This window comes from Cervus canadensis, chromosome 12 (genome assembly GCF_019320065.1).
Source record: "Cervus canadensis isolate Bull #8, Minnesota chromosome 12, ASM1932006v1, whole genome shotgun sequence".
Taxonomy (NCBI): domain Eukaryota; kingdom Metazoa; phylum Chordata; class Mammalia; order Artiodactyla; family Cervidae; genus Cervus; species Cervus canadensis.
In genome coordinates this window covers 18,438,406-18,455,418 of record NC_057397.1, presented here as the reverse complement: position 1 = coordinate 18,455,418, position 17,013 = coordinate 18,438,406, and the positions used below count along the sequence as shown (strand labels likewise).

General features: G+C 42.2%; 1 protein-coding gene across 7 annotated transcripts in view; it reads left to right on the top strand.

Moving 5' to 3' along the window:
- Positions 1-17,013, top strand: part of SPIDR (scaffold protein involved in DNA repair) — a 284,566-nt gene that overhangs the window by 120,408 nt on the left and 147,145 nt on the right. For all 7 annotated transcript variants that reach the window (XM_043483179.1, XM_043483175.1, XM_043483178.1 and 4 more), the window contains one exon: positions 6,374-6,587. In XM_043483179.1, the coding sequence (XP_043339114.1) occupies positions 6,374-6,587 (214 nt within the window). The remainder of the gene's footprint in view (positions 1-6,373; positions 6,588-17,013) is intronic.

The following is a 17,013-nucleotide window of genomic DNA, read 5'->3' as shown; positions in this document are numbered from 1 at the left end:
CACTGTGTCTCTGTGATCCCAGGGAGATGACATGCTATCTCCATTGTTCTCATTGCTGGGGACTATGATGAGCATTACAGTCTCTCAGGCCATGTTGTCTTGTCTGTTGTTTTTTTTTTTTTTTTCTTTTTAAGACTTGGGTTTCAGATTTCTGTTTCATGCTTAGAATTATTGTGGCTTTTGGAAGAGAATATTTTAAACTGGGTGAAAAGGCCAAAACAAAAAAAAAAAGAGAAGTGAAAGCATAATTGTTTACAGTTCAGTAAGCAGTTGTGGTTAAGAAATGTGTCTGTTCATCATTGCCAGATGACTTAAAATTTTATGGGGGAGCATAAGTTTTACAAAGAATAATTGTGCTTTTACAGGATAAAGATGTAAATTTCCTCAGAATTTAGTTTTTAGGTATTGTAATCTAGACCTCCTGGTTAGAGCTTTATGAATTTTACTGTGAAATTTTCTGTGAAATGAATCTGATGGCAGCTTACAACATTTACTTAGAAACTAAAATTTTGATGTTCCAAGCACTAGTAATAATAAAATAATGCACTTGGGAATACCAGATCACCTTACCTGTCTCCTGAGAAACCTGTATACAGGTAAAGAAGCAACAGTTAGAACTGGACATGGAACAAGGGACTGGTTCAAAATTGGGAAAAGAGTATGACAAGGTTGTATATTGTCACTCTGCAGACTCTGTCTCTTAACTTATATGCAGAGTACATCATAAAAAATGTAGAGCTGGATGAATCACAAGTTGGAATCAAGATTGCCTGGAGACATATCAACAGCCTCAGGTATGCAGATGATACCACTCTAATGGTAGAAGGTAAAGAGGAACTAAAGAGCCTCTTGATAAGGGTAAAAGAGGAGAGGGAAAAAGCTGGCTTGAAACTCAACGTTAAGAAAAGTTAGGATCCTGGCATCCGGTTCCAACACTTCATGGCAAATAGAAGAGGAAAAAGTGGAAGCAGTGACAGATTTTATTTTCTTGGGCTCCAAAATCGCTGAGGACAGTGAGTGTAGCCACAAAATTAAAAGACACTTGCTCCTTGGAAGAAAAACTATGACCAATACTAGACAGCATATTAAAAAGCATTACTTTGCTGACAAAGGTCCATCTAGTCAAAGCAATCGTTTTTCCAGTAGTCATGTACGGATGTGAGTTGGACCATAAAGAAGACTGAGCACCTAAGATTTAATGCTTTCCAATTGTGCTGAAGATGGATCTTGAGAGTCCCTTGAACTGCCAGGAGATCAAACCAGTCAGTCCTAAAGGAAATCAACCCTGAATATTCATTGGAAAGACTGATGCTAAAGCTGAAGCTCTGATCTTTTGGCCACCTAATGGCAAGAGCCAACTCATTGGAAAAGACCCTGATGCTGGGAAAGATTGAAGGCAAAAGGAGAAGGGGGCAGCAGAGGATGAGATGCTTGGATGGCATCACTGACTCAGTGGACATGAAATTGAACAAACTCCGGGAGATAGTGAAAGACAGAGGAGCCTGGCGTGTTGCAGCCCATAGGATTGCAAAGAGTCAGACATGGCTTAGCGACTGAACCTCAACAACAACATGAAGTTGAAGACTCAGTAACTGAACACTCACAGGCCTATACTATTGGGGGTGTTTGGGATCACTGGTAGAATCAGGCATAGTTGTAACCTCTCAAAAGAAAAGATAGTACAAATAAATACAATTCAACTTTCAGTATATATTAATGAAAATAAGCAATGGTACAATAGAGTGAGTAGATCAAATACCACTTGGATTTGATTTTGGACTGTAGTGTTTATTACAGTTTACTTTGCATCCCTTGCAAAGTTAATGACTTAATAGATAAAATTATTCATTTTATGTGTTAAAATCTTGGTAAGTAAGAGCTACAGTGATGACATAACAGAGATAAACTACTGAATGGGAAACAACTGTGGTCATAACATTCACCTGGGAGATGGTGATGAAGTGCTTTCTTAAATTGTGAGTATAGTAATAATTTAAAGCTTCTTGAGAGCTGTGGGACTTGAGGGTAGAGCAGGGAGAAGTAACTGGTTACAAAAGCGTTTCTAAAGAGTGGGCCGTTGTTTGGGTTACTCAGTGGTTGGCCCCTGAAGGGTTCAAGAACAGGAATGGCTGTCATCAAATTTATGCGGAGAGAGACAGCTCTGGACGGCCTTGGGATAGGGCCGAGCAGTCAGGTACCAGACTGAGGAGGTCAGTTAGGGCCAGGCTGCCGTAGTAACTAAGAGGCGTCTCAGTCTTCCTAAACCTAACACTGATATCTTGATGTCACTATTGTCCCCTGTCCCTTGCCCATCACACACACACCTGCTCCTCTGTCTGCACAGGAAGCAAGTGAACTTTAAAGCCGCCCAATTTGCTCTACTGTCTTGCCCTCCCGCCCCAGCCTGTGTGTGCACATGTGTGTTTTCATGTGTGCATGTGTGTTTATGTGTGTACATGAGGTGTGAGGACTGCAGGAAAAAGTCATGATGGGCACCTGCTGATGATTTGGCCTGAAGAAGAGAAAAAGTACCAATTTCAGAGAATAGTAGGACATGTATTTTAAAGCCAGACTCTTTATAGGTTAGCCTGTTGGAATATCTGTGAAGACAAAGAGTGATAATATAGGGAAAATCCCAAATTACTCTGTGGTCAACATTTGGATAAGTAAATGGAACAAGTTAAAGTTAATGCAACCATTATGAAAGGTGTTTCATAATAAAAAATTACAGATGTTTCTGTCTCAATAGGAGGATGATTTCAATATTTCTCCCCGCATAGCAATTTGCCTCACTTGGTACTTTCTTTTATATTTGTTAGTTTTTTGCATAGTATTTTTATGTAGGTATTCATGAAAGTTGTCCTCACAATATATATATTAATTCATCAATGTAACCCACTGAGAAAGATTGTAATTAACATGTATTATAAATGGACTCTAGTCATCTGTATATTTCAGATAAATCAATTCAAGTATCAAAAATACATTGTGTTCTTACATTATTTGCTCGATTGTTTTTAGACCTCTTGTTTATTTAAAATCAAAGACTTTTTTTAGAGCAGTTAGGTGATAAAAAGAAATCACTCACTGATGCATTCATTCAACAGATGTTTACCTTTAAGGTAACTATTTTCCTTTGTAACACAGAGTGTTTCATCTGCTCAGCTCTGGTGGTGTATTTCTTCTGTGAGTTGTCTGTTCACATGTCTTCACCACTTTGGTGCTGTGTTGATGTCCGTGCCCTCCATTTGGTCTTCGAGCACGTCTTCCTCAGAGTTTGGTTTCTGTCAGATTACACTCTTCCTTACCAGTGTTGAAATCCTGACTGTGTCCTGCCAGTGAGAAGCCTCACTGGAGTCCATTTCTCAACTAGGTATACTTAAAAGAATTTTTTTTTTGTTAAACAAGTCCAATGTTTTAGTATAATAAAATAGGGGTAAAAGCATTGTCAGTTTCCTGTCTTTAACTGGCATTTACCCTCAAGACACTGCTTCTAGGACTTGTGAGAACACTCAGTTTTCTGGCTTAACCCTAACCCCTGAGTCCTGCCAGTGATCCTCTCTGCCCTGAAGAAGTCATGTGAGCAGCTGACTTGTTCAGTTTTCTTATTGGTCAAGACGGGAGATTAGTATATTCCTTACCTATTTCATAGAGTTATTGTGGATCAGGTAGGAGAACATCAATAGATTTAGAAATGCCTTAGAAAGTTAGTGTTGTGACAGTGCTGTGATGACAGTGGCCACCTTTATTGTGTGGGTAACAAACCAGGCCCTGCACTGTAGGCTTTCTGTGTCTCTCTTAATGTTTGCCGTGTTCTAGACAATAGCCGAAACTGTCTCCATTTTAAAAGGAGGGTTCTCATGAGAAAGATGTGTGTAGATAAGGCAATTGAGGGTTTCTGAGGGGAGGAACTCTGCCTGTGGCTGGGATTCAGGAAACACTTCCTTGACAACATAGATAGAAACTTCGACTGAGTCGCAGCAGCGTTTATGAAAAACTGTTGTCCCACTGTCACAGAATAGCCTTTTTGTGTTCCCCTCCATCTAGTTGCAAAATTGGTCATTTGTAAAACCAGTATCTCCTGTGCTCGGATTGAAACTTGCATCGAATGCAAAACTGGTCTTGGATTGTCCAGGCTCTGTCCGCAGAGGAAGGGGAGGTTACCCTGCTTCCTTTCTGCAGAGAAGGCTGACCTTGGCTTCCCTGCCGGCCTGTGGGAGGAGCTTCACAGCCCCCCCGCCCCCCAGGCCCCGCTTGCAGCCAAGAGGGCACTCCCAGACCTGTTAGTCGGGAAGCGTCCGGTGGTAATGGTCAGATCGGGGTTCATATTTATTAGGTATTGTCAGGAGTTCTCATAAAAATCTTCAAAGAAACTACAGTCAGTAGCAGTGTGACTCAAATATATAGGTATTTCTTCTGTAATACTGTTTACATGTCTCTGTAGTGTCTGGCCTTCTGTAAAATCTGTCAGGGACTGTAGAGTTGGAGGCAGACCATTGAAAACCTAAGTCACTCTGTGATCAGTCGCACATAACAGTGGCTGGTAACCAGAGGGAGAACGGTGCTGCCTGGGCAGGCGCTGGCCCTTGAACTCCAGCGGGGCAGTGGGTACTGGAGGGCACAGGCCTCAGAGTCCTGGGCAGCAGCTGCTGCCAGTGGCAGAGGATAGTGTTGGGGGTGAGCCCTGAGTGCGGGTACACGTTTTAATAATTCCTGAAATATATCCAGAAGTGTGCCTGTGGCTAGCCCTAACCGTAGGGCTTTTCTCTGTGCTGCCAGTGAACTTGACTCCGCCCACTGCTCTGCTGCCCAGCGCAGGCAAAAAATGTGTGCACCACAGTGACCCCACGTACGCTGACTTCTCTTCCTGTTCGCTTGCTGAGGGTGGGACTGCCTTTTGCTTAGAGACGCCTGTAGTGGCAGAGCCGAGTCCGTCTTCCCTTCCTAGGCAGTGCTGTTCTTTCTGGGGTGTTTTTACTCCCCACAGGGACCAGTGCAGCCTAGCATTGTGCTTGTTCTCGGACCGCCCCCTCCTCAGGGTAGCCGCATACCTCAGAAATCCTTGTTCCCGGTTGTGCTCCGGGGAGGTGCTGTGATCTTACTTCATACGTGAACGCTTGCTGTTGCCACTCAGAGAGAGAGGAGTGTGGAACAATTTGAGGAAGAGGGGAAAATGACGGAGAAAAGTGAAAGGGTTTTTTTTTTTTTAGAAATTTTTTAGAGATTTCTTTTTAGAAATGGAAACGAAATTAAACTGTATACCCACAGCCTTGGCCCCGTTAAAACCTTTAGTTAACTGGTTAGCTAAAGTGGTAACGAAAATTGTATTAGTATCTGTTATTAACAAGACACATACCAGACACTTAGGTTTTATCTCATTTAATGCATTTACTTTTTAATTAAAAGGCAGAGTGTAATAAAAGTAATAAGTAACCACTAACTAGGATTAACAGCACATTAATCTTTTGTCTCTTCTGCTTCACATCTTTTTATAACAGTACAGCAGATAAGTTTGAAGTCGCCTGGCTTCCCTTCCTGAGGCACACTCCTTTCTCACACGATTCAGTGGTTATCACGTTTTCTGTGTTGTACTAGTCCATATTTATGTAACTGTCTGACATTTGTGTCTGTAATGATGTTTTATTGGTCTTTGTGTTTGAGAGAAATAGCATTAGGGTGTTAGGCTGCTCACAGCTCGTTTACCCCTTTTATTTACTGAGATCTCTCTGAGCTGATACATACAGACCAGGTCCGCTCACGCAGCTGCTGTGGAGTCTCCTCTGTCCACCCCCACAGCTTACCCACTGGGCACCGATTGATGCTGGGCTGGTTTCCTGCTCTTACAAACAACAGTGAGTTGTGCAGCTTTGTCTCGTTCTCCGGGAGCATGTGACAGAGTCCTTGGGTGCATATCTGGGATTTCTGCTATATGGTTACAGGCTATGCACACCATCAACTTTATTTATTTTACTTAAATCTTAAAAATATTAATCAAAGCAGGTGGCATGATCTCCATGTTATGTATGAGAAAAATGAGGTGTTGAAATGCTGCGTAACTGGGCCAACTTAATAAGAGAGCCGGTGATCGAATCCAGATCAAATTCCATCCACTTCAGTCTAGAGCCCTAACTCCCATTATTCCACAGAAATCCACAACTTTTAATCTGTATGATTGTTACAGTATTTGCAGCTGGTCAGTCATATTGCATCGTTTCAAAGTAGGCAATCAAAGCAGCTAATGAAGTGGAGAGGCGCATGAGAAAGGGGGACCTTGGTCATGCTCCCTTTGTTGTTGTTTTTGAAAGGGTTCAAGTTTTAGAGTAAAAACATGCTTTATGAAATGATGGGTTTGCCTTTGTTTGTCTCCTTCCAGGTACAAAATCTGGTGTATTAACTGTGAAGATTCTAGAGGTGCATGAGGAGTGCACTGTCCACGTTGCCACGTGTAGGCAGTTGTCAGAGCTCCCGGCTGACAGCCCTTGTCAGGGTGGGGCCGCGGGGGCCAGCCTGAAGGTTCTCTTCACCAAGGAGACTGCCCACTGCCTCAGGGGGCGCCCACAGGATGTTGTCCACATCTATCCTCCCTGGTGAGTGCAGTCACCAACTGTGAGTATGTCTCAAAAGACTTTGTTATCAGGAACATTTTTATCACTTTATTATATGGTGAGCCAGGGGAAGGGAGCCAGGATTCGACATAGGTTTTATGTAACAGAAGCTCTGAACTGCCTCTCATGGCTTGTTTGTACTTCTGGCAACAAATTTTTGATAATTTAGTGGGGATGGAGGTCCACATCAAGATTTCTGCTTAAGGGCTATGTTTTTATAAAATCTGGCTGTTTCTGTTTTTATTTTTCTTAGAAATGTAATTTTAGTAACAGTGATTATGTGACAATAGGATAATACACACTAATTTAATACTTATTTGCTAATTTTGTTGGAGGGGTAAAAATCATGATGTAAGATGAAATAGGGGTTTGATCATGTGGTATCTAGTTCCCCGACCAGGGATCAAACACACGTACCCTGCACTGGGAGCATGGAGTTTTGACCACTGGACCGACCACCAGCGAAGTCCCTCAGGGATATTGATTTTATCGGCAGTATTTTCTTTTTAAATTATTTATCTATTTATTTTTGACCGTGCTGAATCTTCACTGCTTTGTGTGGGCATTCTCCAGTTGCAGAGAGCGAGGGCTACTCTCTGCTTGTGGTTCACGGACTCATCGCAGTGGCTTCTCTTGTGCATGGTTCTGGAGGACATAGGCTTCAGCACCTGTGGCGCACAGGTTCAGTTACTCAGCAGCCTGTGGGATCTTCCTGAACCAGGGATTGAATTGGTATCCCCTGCATTTCAGGGCGGATTCCTAACCACTTGACCATCAGGGAAGCACCCCTACTGGCATTTTTAAAATTTCATTCATTAATAAATCTTAGATTTGAATTCAGCTGGCTCAGATGGTAAAGAATCTGCCTGCATTGCTGGAGACCCAGGTTTGATCCCTGGGTAGGGAAGACCCCCTTGAGAAGGGAATGGCAGCCCACTCCAGTATTCTTGCCTGGAGAATTCCATGGACAGAGGAACCTCGTGGGCTCCAGTCCATGGGGTCACAAAGAGTCAGACACAACTGAGTGACTAACACTGTCATTGTCATTGTAAAGATCTCTAAGTTTAACTTCTTCTCCAGAGGAGGGATCTTTTCATTGTGTCTGTAGTGAGTGATCATTAGTCTCTAATTAAATTCTTCCACAACAGGCTGAGGATATCACAGGTAACTTGCATTACTTTATTTAAATATCTAATACATTTTAAAATTGACCAATATAATACACATATAGAATCATACACAGGTTACAAGTTTATGTTTCATTAAGTAATTGCAAGGTAAATACATAACTGCTGATTCGCATGGCAGGGATAATCTGCTGTGCTTTTCCACAAGATGACTGAAGATCAGTTCAGTTCAATTCAGTCACTCAGTCATGTCCAACTCTTCGCGACCCCATGAATCACAGCATGCCAGGCCTCCCTCTCCATCACCAACTCCCGGATTTTACTCAAACTCAAGTTCATCGAGTCGGTAATGCCATCCAGCCATCTCATCCTCTGTCGTCCCCTTCTCCTCCTGCCCCCAATCCCTCCCAGCATCAGGGTCTTTTCCAATGACTGAAGATAAATGATAATAAATACTCCATTTTGAACTGCACTGTTTCTACATGTTTTTCTCTATGACATAAAACATAATTATAACTGTGTGGTTCAGAGGCTTTAACTTCACACAGTGATTTTGAAAATTCTGTGAAGAATTAGGAAGTAACCTTGGTGAGTATTTTAGGTAACAGAGCATTGAGTTCAACACTGCTTACTGAGGTGACACATTTAGGGTAAGCTAAGTGAAATCCTAGGGATAAAGTGTCCTGTGGATTTGTTCTGAAAGAGGAAGACTTACTGAGGTCAGAGGATACTGCCCTTTTTCTGTCTTGAGCAAGGTTGCTCTTTCAGAGAAGCTACACATCAGTCATTTTGATCCAGCAACACAGGCAGCTCCTGGCAGGGGCACAAGTGCTGTGAAGGCCTGTTAGAAACATTATGGTTCCAACACTAAGCTTATGGTTAAGTATTATACATTAATGAATGAATGGAATGCTTCATGTCTAATGCAGCCTCCCAGTTGGCCCACATGTACTCTTTATCATAAAGATTGGAAAAGCAAAAAGAAAAGTTTCCTTGTTTAAAAATGTGTCTGCTTTCTGGCCATGGTCTTCCAGAGGTGGGCTGTTAGTGAGCACAGAGCACAGCCCGTGAGCTCCTGGATGGAGAAAACGCGGCCAGCGTCGCTGCCCTGCTCTCCTGGTGTGTCTCCCTCTTGGAACGTAGCACACAAGTTCTGTCAGATAAACAGACACATCGTGACCTGTCAGATTAAATCACATCCATGAACCCAGGAAATATCTCATAATTCTATATAGATTTATTCTTAGTTGAAAGGTGTTGGAAACAATCATGCTTTCTGCCTTCTGGGAGTTAAGATCACAGAAGCATAACATGCCTTATCTGCACACGTCCTGGCTAGAATGATGAAGTTTTTCCTAATTTTTCTAAGTTGTTTTTTCTTTCATTATTTTTAACATGATGATAATCTGTGAGACAAAGACAAAAGTCAAAATAGAAAGTGGGTGACTTTTGCATGGTCTTGTTCTCAAAATGACTGTGGCTTATTGTGGTCACTGAGAGTCCACACACACACACACACACACACACACACACCACCCCGCCACCCCCACCTTTGTAGGCATGGTTCTTTCTTACCGGAGGGTTTTTCATGGCCCCAGGTCCACATGACAAAACTTGTACCTCTCCTACCCCTTCTCTTTATGCTTTCCTTGCCTCTTCTTCCCAACTCAAGACACGCTTGGTTGCTCTGTCTTACATGCCACATTGTGCCTTCCACATGCCTCTATTACACCACACCTAATAGAAAATCCCTTCTGCCAGACTTCTATCTGTCCCGTACATGGTGAGCTTCTTGAGGGCAGGGCTCATGTGATTGGTGGTAGAAGTGGAAATTGGCTTTGCAAGACTATATGACCATAGTGAAGTGAAGGTGTTAGTTGCTCAGACGTGTCCAACTCTTTGTGACCCCATGGACTGTTGCCTGCCAGACTCCAGACTCCTCTGTCCATGGATCCATGTTTTCTCAGAAGATCTTGAGATTAGATAACCAGCTCATTTTTGAGGAATTGAAATGGTAATGGGAATATGTGTACTAGTATTTGTAGCTGTGAAAGCACTCAGTTATTAGATCTTCCTAGCCTAGCTAACATGAAAATGCTTGAGAAGTTTTCCTTCTCTCTCCACAAGCTTACAGGACAGGTAGTGTTCACTCAACAGCAGTGCTCTTCTGATCAATCAGCGCCAAGCAGACAGGAACAGTACTTCCACACAAGCAGGATCCTTGGGTCTCCAGCTGTTTTCATGGGAGCCAGACTCTCGCTCAGCCCAGCATGGCGACACTGTAGGGACTCCATCACCATCCTTTAATGGCTGGAGAAAATGACCAGGAAAAAAAAATCAGACTAGTCTGATTGATGATTGTGAAGTGGATATATGTTTGACCACAAATCTTAAGCATATTATAGAGTATTTTTTTTTAATAGTATCAGGCTTTTTTTTTTTTAAACTGTGTGGAACATTCATAGATATTTTGAGGAAGTTTAAAAATAACGTTGAAAATGAATATATATTAATTAATAGCTTTCTCAGTAATTTTGCTCAATAAAAATGCCATCCTTAGTTGTTTTAGGAATGTAATCTTGAAAGAATAATCCAAAGACTAGAATAGTGGAAATGCTAATATGTAAGGGATTTCTCTAATCCCAGTCACGGCATCACCCTCTCAGTGATTCTGAGTCACTTTCTCATTGGGCTGAAGGTCAGCTCTTACCTTCTGTGATGTCTATGAACAGATCAGCTTATCATTTTGCATACTTTTCTCCTTCAGAGAAGACGGTAATGTAAAAACAGTTCTGACTCTGTTTCCTTTCCAAAGTTGGCCTCAGACCCTTTTCTTTTTTCTGGTAACAGAAAATAGAAATGCCTGTTTGATTTTACCTGCATCTAGAATTCTAAGGATTTTAGAAATAATTGATTTAAGAACTATGACTCCAGTCCAATACAGAATTAACTTGTTACCTGCTCTCTTTTGTGGGATGTCTGTAGAATTTGTCATTTCCATACTATAGGTGAAAGAACAGAATTAGTACAGTTTAAGTGTAGCTGTTTGATGCAGGCAGTTGGGTCAGCCTCTGACTGGGTCATAACATTCAAAATTCTTGGCTCTCAGATCTGTTTGCATTGTGTCTATCACCATTTTTACAAACAGTGTCACGGACACTTAGTTATTTAAGTTACTTTGGATCTGTGGGGAAGCAGCTTCATGTTGTAGAAGCAGATGATTCATAGATTCTCTTCAGGTCCTGAGGAAGTTGCCACAGAAAGTGGGAGACTGTGTTGGAATATTGCTGGCAACCCATGGTATTATTCTCTTGTGATGCTGCCCTGTGTATAGAGGCAGCTGGGTTGGTGTTGTCTTTACCTGAAGCCCCTACGTTAGGGAAAGCTTTTGAGGAAGGTAGACTGGTGGTCCAGCAAAGGCAGATAGGTGCAGTTTGCTGTTCTCCTCATACCCTGGCAAGTATCCCAGAAACATACTCTGAATAGAATGTACTCATCCAGGATAGTATATTTTGTTGTCTCACTTTGTTTTGATTTTTACTCTTTTCCTACCTTTCATGTAGAAATCAGACTAGCTTTCAAGGAATAGATTTGTACTTATTAGATGGCTGTTTCATGATTCTTCTTGTTGTTCAGTTGCTAAGTTGTGTGTGACTCTTTGTGACCCCGTGAACTGCAGCACACCAGGTTTCCCTGTCCTTTGCTATCTTCCAGAGTTTGCTCAAATTCATGTCCGTTGTGTCGATGATGCCATCTAACCATCTCGTCGTTTGTTGTCTCCTTCTCCTCCTGCCCTCAGTCTTTCCCAGCATCAGGGTCTTTTCCAATGAGTCGGCTAACACTTATTTCCAGCCACTGCCCCCTGTCACGTCAGCCCATCTGAAAACCAGACCTGACTTTTTCTCTTCAGGTTACTTGTCATGCAGACTTTCCTATGAGGCTGTAAGTGTGGGCTGAGGGAAGGATGGCCGGTGTGGCAGGAGTAGGTAAAGCAAGAGTACGCGCTTCCTGTTTGTGGAACTTAGTCTCAGGTGTCATACCCTTAGTATGCTACATACACCGCTTTCACTTGCAGACATGGTATTCCTGGACGTATCCATCCCTACCACTGGTTGAATCAGACAGTGCCCAGTTCATGATAAGTCCATGGCCATCTCATGTCCCTTGTCAAGGTTGCATGGTTATCTAATATAGTCAAGTGTCCTGTTACCGCTGGGAGCCAGCAGCAAGCCAGGATTTCCTGTCAAAATGAAAACAGTTATTTACTGACTAAAGAAAGCATGGCTTAGCCCCCTAGACCTTTGGTCCTTCTGCTCTTCTCTTTGGCTCCAAGTATCCCAGTCAGCTGTAGGCGTTTCCATTGGTCACTGAGACCAGGACAGAGATCCTTGTTGTATCCTGGCCTACATAGAGTACGTTCTCTCACCTCACTAAATGCTGAAACTTTCAGGTCACTCAGGAAATAGAGAAGAACACAGGAAGGCGGAATAAGAGATACTGACATTTGTGCCTCTTTTTTGGTGGTAGCAGATGAAGAGTGCAACATTCTTTCTCTTTGGAGGAAATGCGTTAACATGCCTCTACATCATAGCACCTTTGCTGCACAAAATTTACTCTGAATTCTTCTAGTATTTATCTTCTGTCCAGTGGTACAGGCTTGTATTGCCAGGGTGTCCTAGGCTACCTTTTATTTCCTGTTAATGAATTCTATCTGTATGATGCCATCTTGTCCTGTGAAGCAGTGAGATGATGAGGTTCCTGCAGGCTGAGCTATGGCGAGAACCAGATTTTACATCATGTAATGTCAGCCAGGTGGACGTAGCCTGTTGTCGGTCAGGTGAAAGCAAGTAGCTTTCTGTTTTCTCTGCTGTTTGGGACAGAGAAACACAGCTGCACATACACAGTCAGCTCTGAGATCAGTAGCTGCCATCCAGGGCAGGCAGTTTGCTGATTCTCTCCAGCAGAACTCACAGCTCGATCTGCAGCTGCAGCAGGGGCTGCTCCTGGTAAAATCTTGGGTAACTGCCGTCATCCTCAAAGATGCCTGTCTTCTGTGGAGGCCTGATGCCAAACAGGAGGGGAGAGGAGAGTCAGCAGCATGCTTCTCTCAGTCTCTGATGTGATCCCTCAGAAGATGCAGTATCTCTTTCATTGATGTTTGCGGGGGAGAGAAACTTTGGATTTCTTTTCAACTCTTCTCATCACAGCATTCTCATTATATGAATCAAGGTGCAAATGTGGAAGTTCTTCCTGTTTCTGAGTATATGTTCCACCCACAAACTCAGGATCTGGGCAGATAATCATAAGACAGACTTCATTTTTGTTTGTCACTCATGAAGCCTTCAACTTAACAAGTAGAGCACAGGGGTATTGAGTCCTCGTGGATCAACATTACATCAGGGACAGGGACCTGTAAGTCCCGAAAGGTCTAGTTTTCTCTTTCTCCAGTGGACAGTGGTCCCCAAAAGTAACGCTTTGGGAAAGAGTAGAAGGAAGAGTTAACTGACAGGATTGGGATATCAGTGAAGGGTTCTTTCCTGAAGGACCAGCTGCTCTCTGAATCAGGGGCTCTGGGACTGCTTCTGACTCAGGCTGGGACCCAGAGGATACTCCTGGACCTTATGGTGCTTGATCAGGCAGGGCCTCTGTCAGTTACCCTAGAGGTTAAATGGGAGTTTCTTTAGATTCTCAGCTTTTCCACAAATCTCTCAGTAGCCATCCTCCACCAAATATTCCTGTACCTCAGGGCATATTAATAACTGAGGTCCTCTGGGTTCTTATGCATGCTCTGCCTGACTGCCTCTGGGCATGTGGCTCCACTTTTCCGTACCTCATTGAAACCTGGGAGCCTATTTCAGGGGCATCCTCTGCCATACTGACCTTCTCTGTGGCTCCCTGAGGGGTCAAGTTAAGAGGTGGGTGACCATGACACATGACAGATATCTCTCAGTCTTCGTATTTCTTTCTCTGTATTTTACTGTCACATTGCTAGCATCCAGATAGTCTGATTTCTGTACTGGGCTATGCAGAAGGCAGAAAGTTTGAGTTACTTTGATTTAGGGCTTTTATAGGATAGTTCTGGTTACAGACAGATACTTTGGCAACTGTGATAAATTCCCAGTTTCATCCCTTAAATGCATTTTGTAGTGATATATTACAACACCTAACAGACAGAAGCTAATCAAGGAACTTCTTGGAGTACTTTCATGTCTGTTTTCTTATTTCCTCTTCAGATAACCTTGTGGTATAAATAGAACTAGATTCTTACAGATGAGGAAACAGGTTCAGAAAAGGTAGTTACTTTTCTGGAGGCAGAACTAGGACTAGAACCTGAATCCCTTGACTTCTTATCTTGTGCTCTCTCTTTTCAACACACATCTAGTGGTAGGTGGGTGTGTTCACACATACAGTGTGGCACACATGCCTCTATCCAGAAACTACAGTTCACAGTTGTGTTAGATATTGGTTGCCCCTAATTACAGCATATATGTAAGAATATATTTGCAAGTGAGTTAACAAACACACTTGATAGAAACCCAGGAAGTTACAAATGAAAATTGTGTGTAAAAAGAGTATGTGCATGTTTGTATTTTCTTTGTAATATTTACACCTGCAGTTTCTATCTCTATGCAATAATTCTTTCCAGAGAAAATACATCTGCTACTTTCTCAATGCATCCACTGCTTGCTTTAGAAGTCCCTGAATGTGATTTCCATCTCTTCCTCCTATAAGAGGATTTTGGAGACAGGTTGTGGGGTTGTTTAATTGAGGAAGTTCTGCAGGTTGAAACCCAGCCTATTTTGTTGTCCATCTTACCTGATCTGCATAGTAATGCCTAAGCCTAAGGTCAGTCTGTTGATTATTGTTGTTAAATCATTTTTTGTATTTTTTTCTCCCAAGAAACATATAAAATTTTTGAAGATTAGTGTTACATGTATTTTGAAGATTAGTGTTATTTTGAAGATTAGTGTTACTTTATAAGTTTGCTCAGTCCCCTGCCATCTTAAAACTGTTCATGTTTAGAGCATCACATGAAGGCATTCTTAATGAGATTTAGTGCAGGCCTCCGCTGTTATCTCACTGGAGGGTTTGCTGGAGGCTGGCTTTCCCGACAGCCCTGACCACAGAGCGTTGGAATGCGGGGCTGACGTCACAGCCGCTCCTGGGAATGTTCTGCATTCCTCTTCCTGGCAGTGGTCAGGTGGCTTCCAGCAAGAATGAAGGATAACAGCTTCCAAAGAAGAAAAAGAAAGAGGAGGAAGAGAACAGTTTATAATCAAACTATTGTGGGGGAGGCACTTTTATTCTGAGCCAAAATTGAAATTAGAACCAGATGTCTAGCATTCTGATGCTGCACGAATGTTAAATGCATTTATTAATGACTGTAATAGCTGAGTTATTTGGCTTCTTATTGAACTTAAGTTTTGAAACTCTCTTTAAGAATTCTGGAAAAACAACTTCTTGTAGTTGACATTTTATCTGCAGAAGCACCTTTTTGAGTATAAAGAGGGGGATGGCACACTGAGGCCCGGGTGCTGTGGTTAATGAACAGGCTGTGTAAAATCTGTTAATCTTCGGAAACATGACATCTGAAACATGAAGTCTCTGTGATGTGTTAATGTAGTAACTTCAATCCATTAATTAGGGGAGAGGTATATTCTATTAAAATATATGCTACAGAAGTTTTTTTTCCTGAAAATATTTGCATTAACATTGTTGTTTCTGACTATTATGTTACTGGCCAAGCCAGGTATTCAAAACAAAACATAGCAGACTCTTAATATAATAAACACAGATTTCCCAAAAGTCGTTCAGCTCTGCAGTAGTGTGTGCAACAGAAAATTGGACAGTAACTGAGTTAAGTTTAAACTTAATTTGTGTTTTCCTGTCTTCTAGGCACTGAAGTGCTTTGTTCACATTGATTGTACTGGCTTAACATATCACAGTTTGTCTGTGTTAAAGTAAAAAAGTTCTTTTTTTTTTCTACACAGTGCCTTTCAGTAGATTCTCTTACTTCTGTATCATAGCAGTTACATTAAAACAGTTCTCCAGTTTAGGTGAAATATGTTTGAATACTTCCTGTTACATATTGAAATGGAAAGTTGGCATCCTGTTGTAGGTCATGTCGCTGGTAAGGAATTTCCAGAAATGTGGAGAAGTGCTGACTCATGGTGTACAGTGGACTGATCCCACTGCAGTAAGTCATGAGGGGGTTTTCTGAGCTCCTCTTTGCAGCAAGCAAAATATGCCTGGGTAATGTGCTATTTTATTTTTAGATGTAGCAGTGGGGGTGGAAGAGAGGCTGTTGGTTGGAATATTAGCCTTGCTAATAGCTTTAAAAGTTCTAGGGTTAGGTGTGTGTCTAAATGTGTGTTTTTCTACAGGCTATTATGAGAATTTGGAAACCAGGTTGTTTTTGTTGTAGTCACCTACCGTTGTTCCCTCTGAATCTTGCCCCCAACACGAACCCCATGCCCTCAGGCTGGGATGGTGTCTTGCTGTGGGCTCTATGAAATGTCAGTGATAGTGGTGCTTGCGTTGAGGGGGATGGTCCAGAAAGAGGTGTTGAATTCCTTGTATCTATAATTGGAAGTTTCTGAAACTAATAGTAATGATTTAAAACTTTAAATATTAGTGGGCAGAAGTTAGCAGAAAAACTAGGATTTGTTGCATTTAAAGTTCTTGGCTCTGTCCTGAATATTTTACGTGTGTTAAATTGTCTAAATCTGAAGTTACTGGTTGAAATTTATTTTTCATTCATTTGGTATGGAGATGTCTGCTAAATTTGAGGGAGAGGAGCTATCTATAACAAAAATTCACTTCTAAATGCATATCTAATCTCATCTAATGCGAAGTGTATCCATCCATCAATTCCATAAACACTTGCTGAGTAACTGTTCTGTTCCAGGCCGGTGCTGCTGGGTGCTGGGTGCTAGGCGCTGAGTGCTTGGTGATAGGTGCTGTGGAAGATGTGCTCTTAGTTCCCTCTCTGAGGGCAGCGGTGCTGCATGTAGGACCAGAGCAGGAAGCACATGTTCATGGTTTGTGCAGCATTCTGTTACGGCTATTGTGGTAGAAGTCTATAGGTACAGTGAGACACAAAGAAGGGATATACTTAGATCTATGCTAGATTCTGTCGGATTGTGCTATGCTTAGTCGCTTAGTTGTGTCGCTCTTTGCAACCCCAGGCTCTTCCTCTGTTCATTGGATTTTCCAGGCAAGAAAGTGGGTTGCCTCTTTTAATATGATTTTGAGGATGTCAAAGTTGTTGGCTGAAAGTA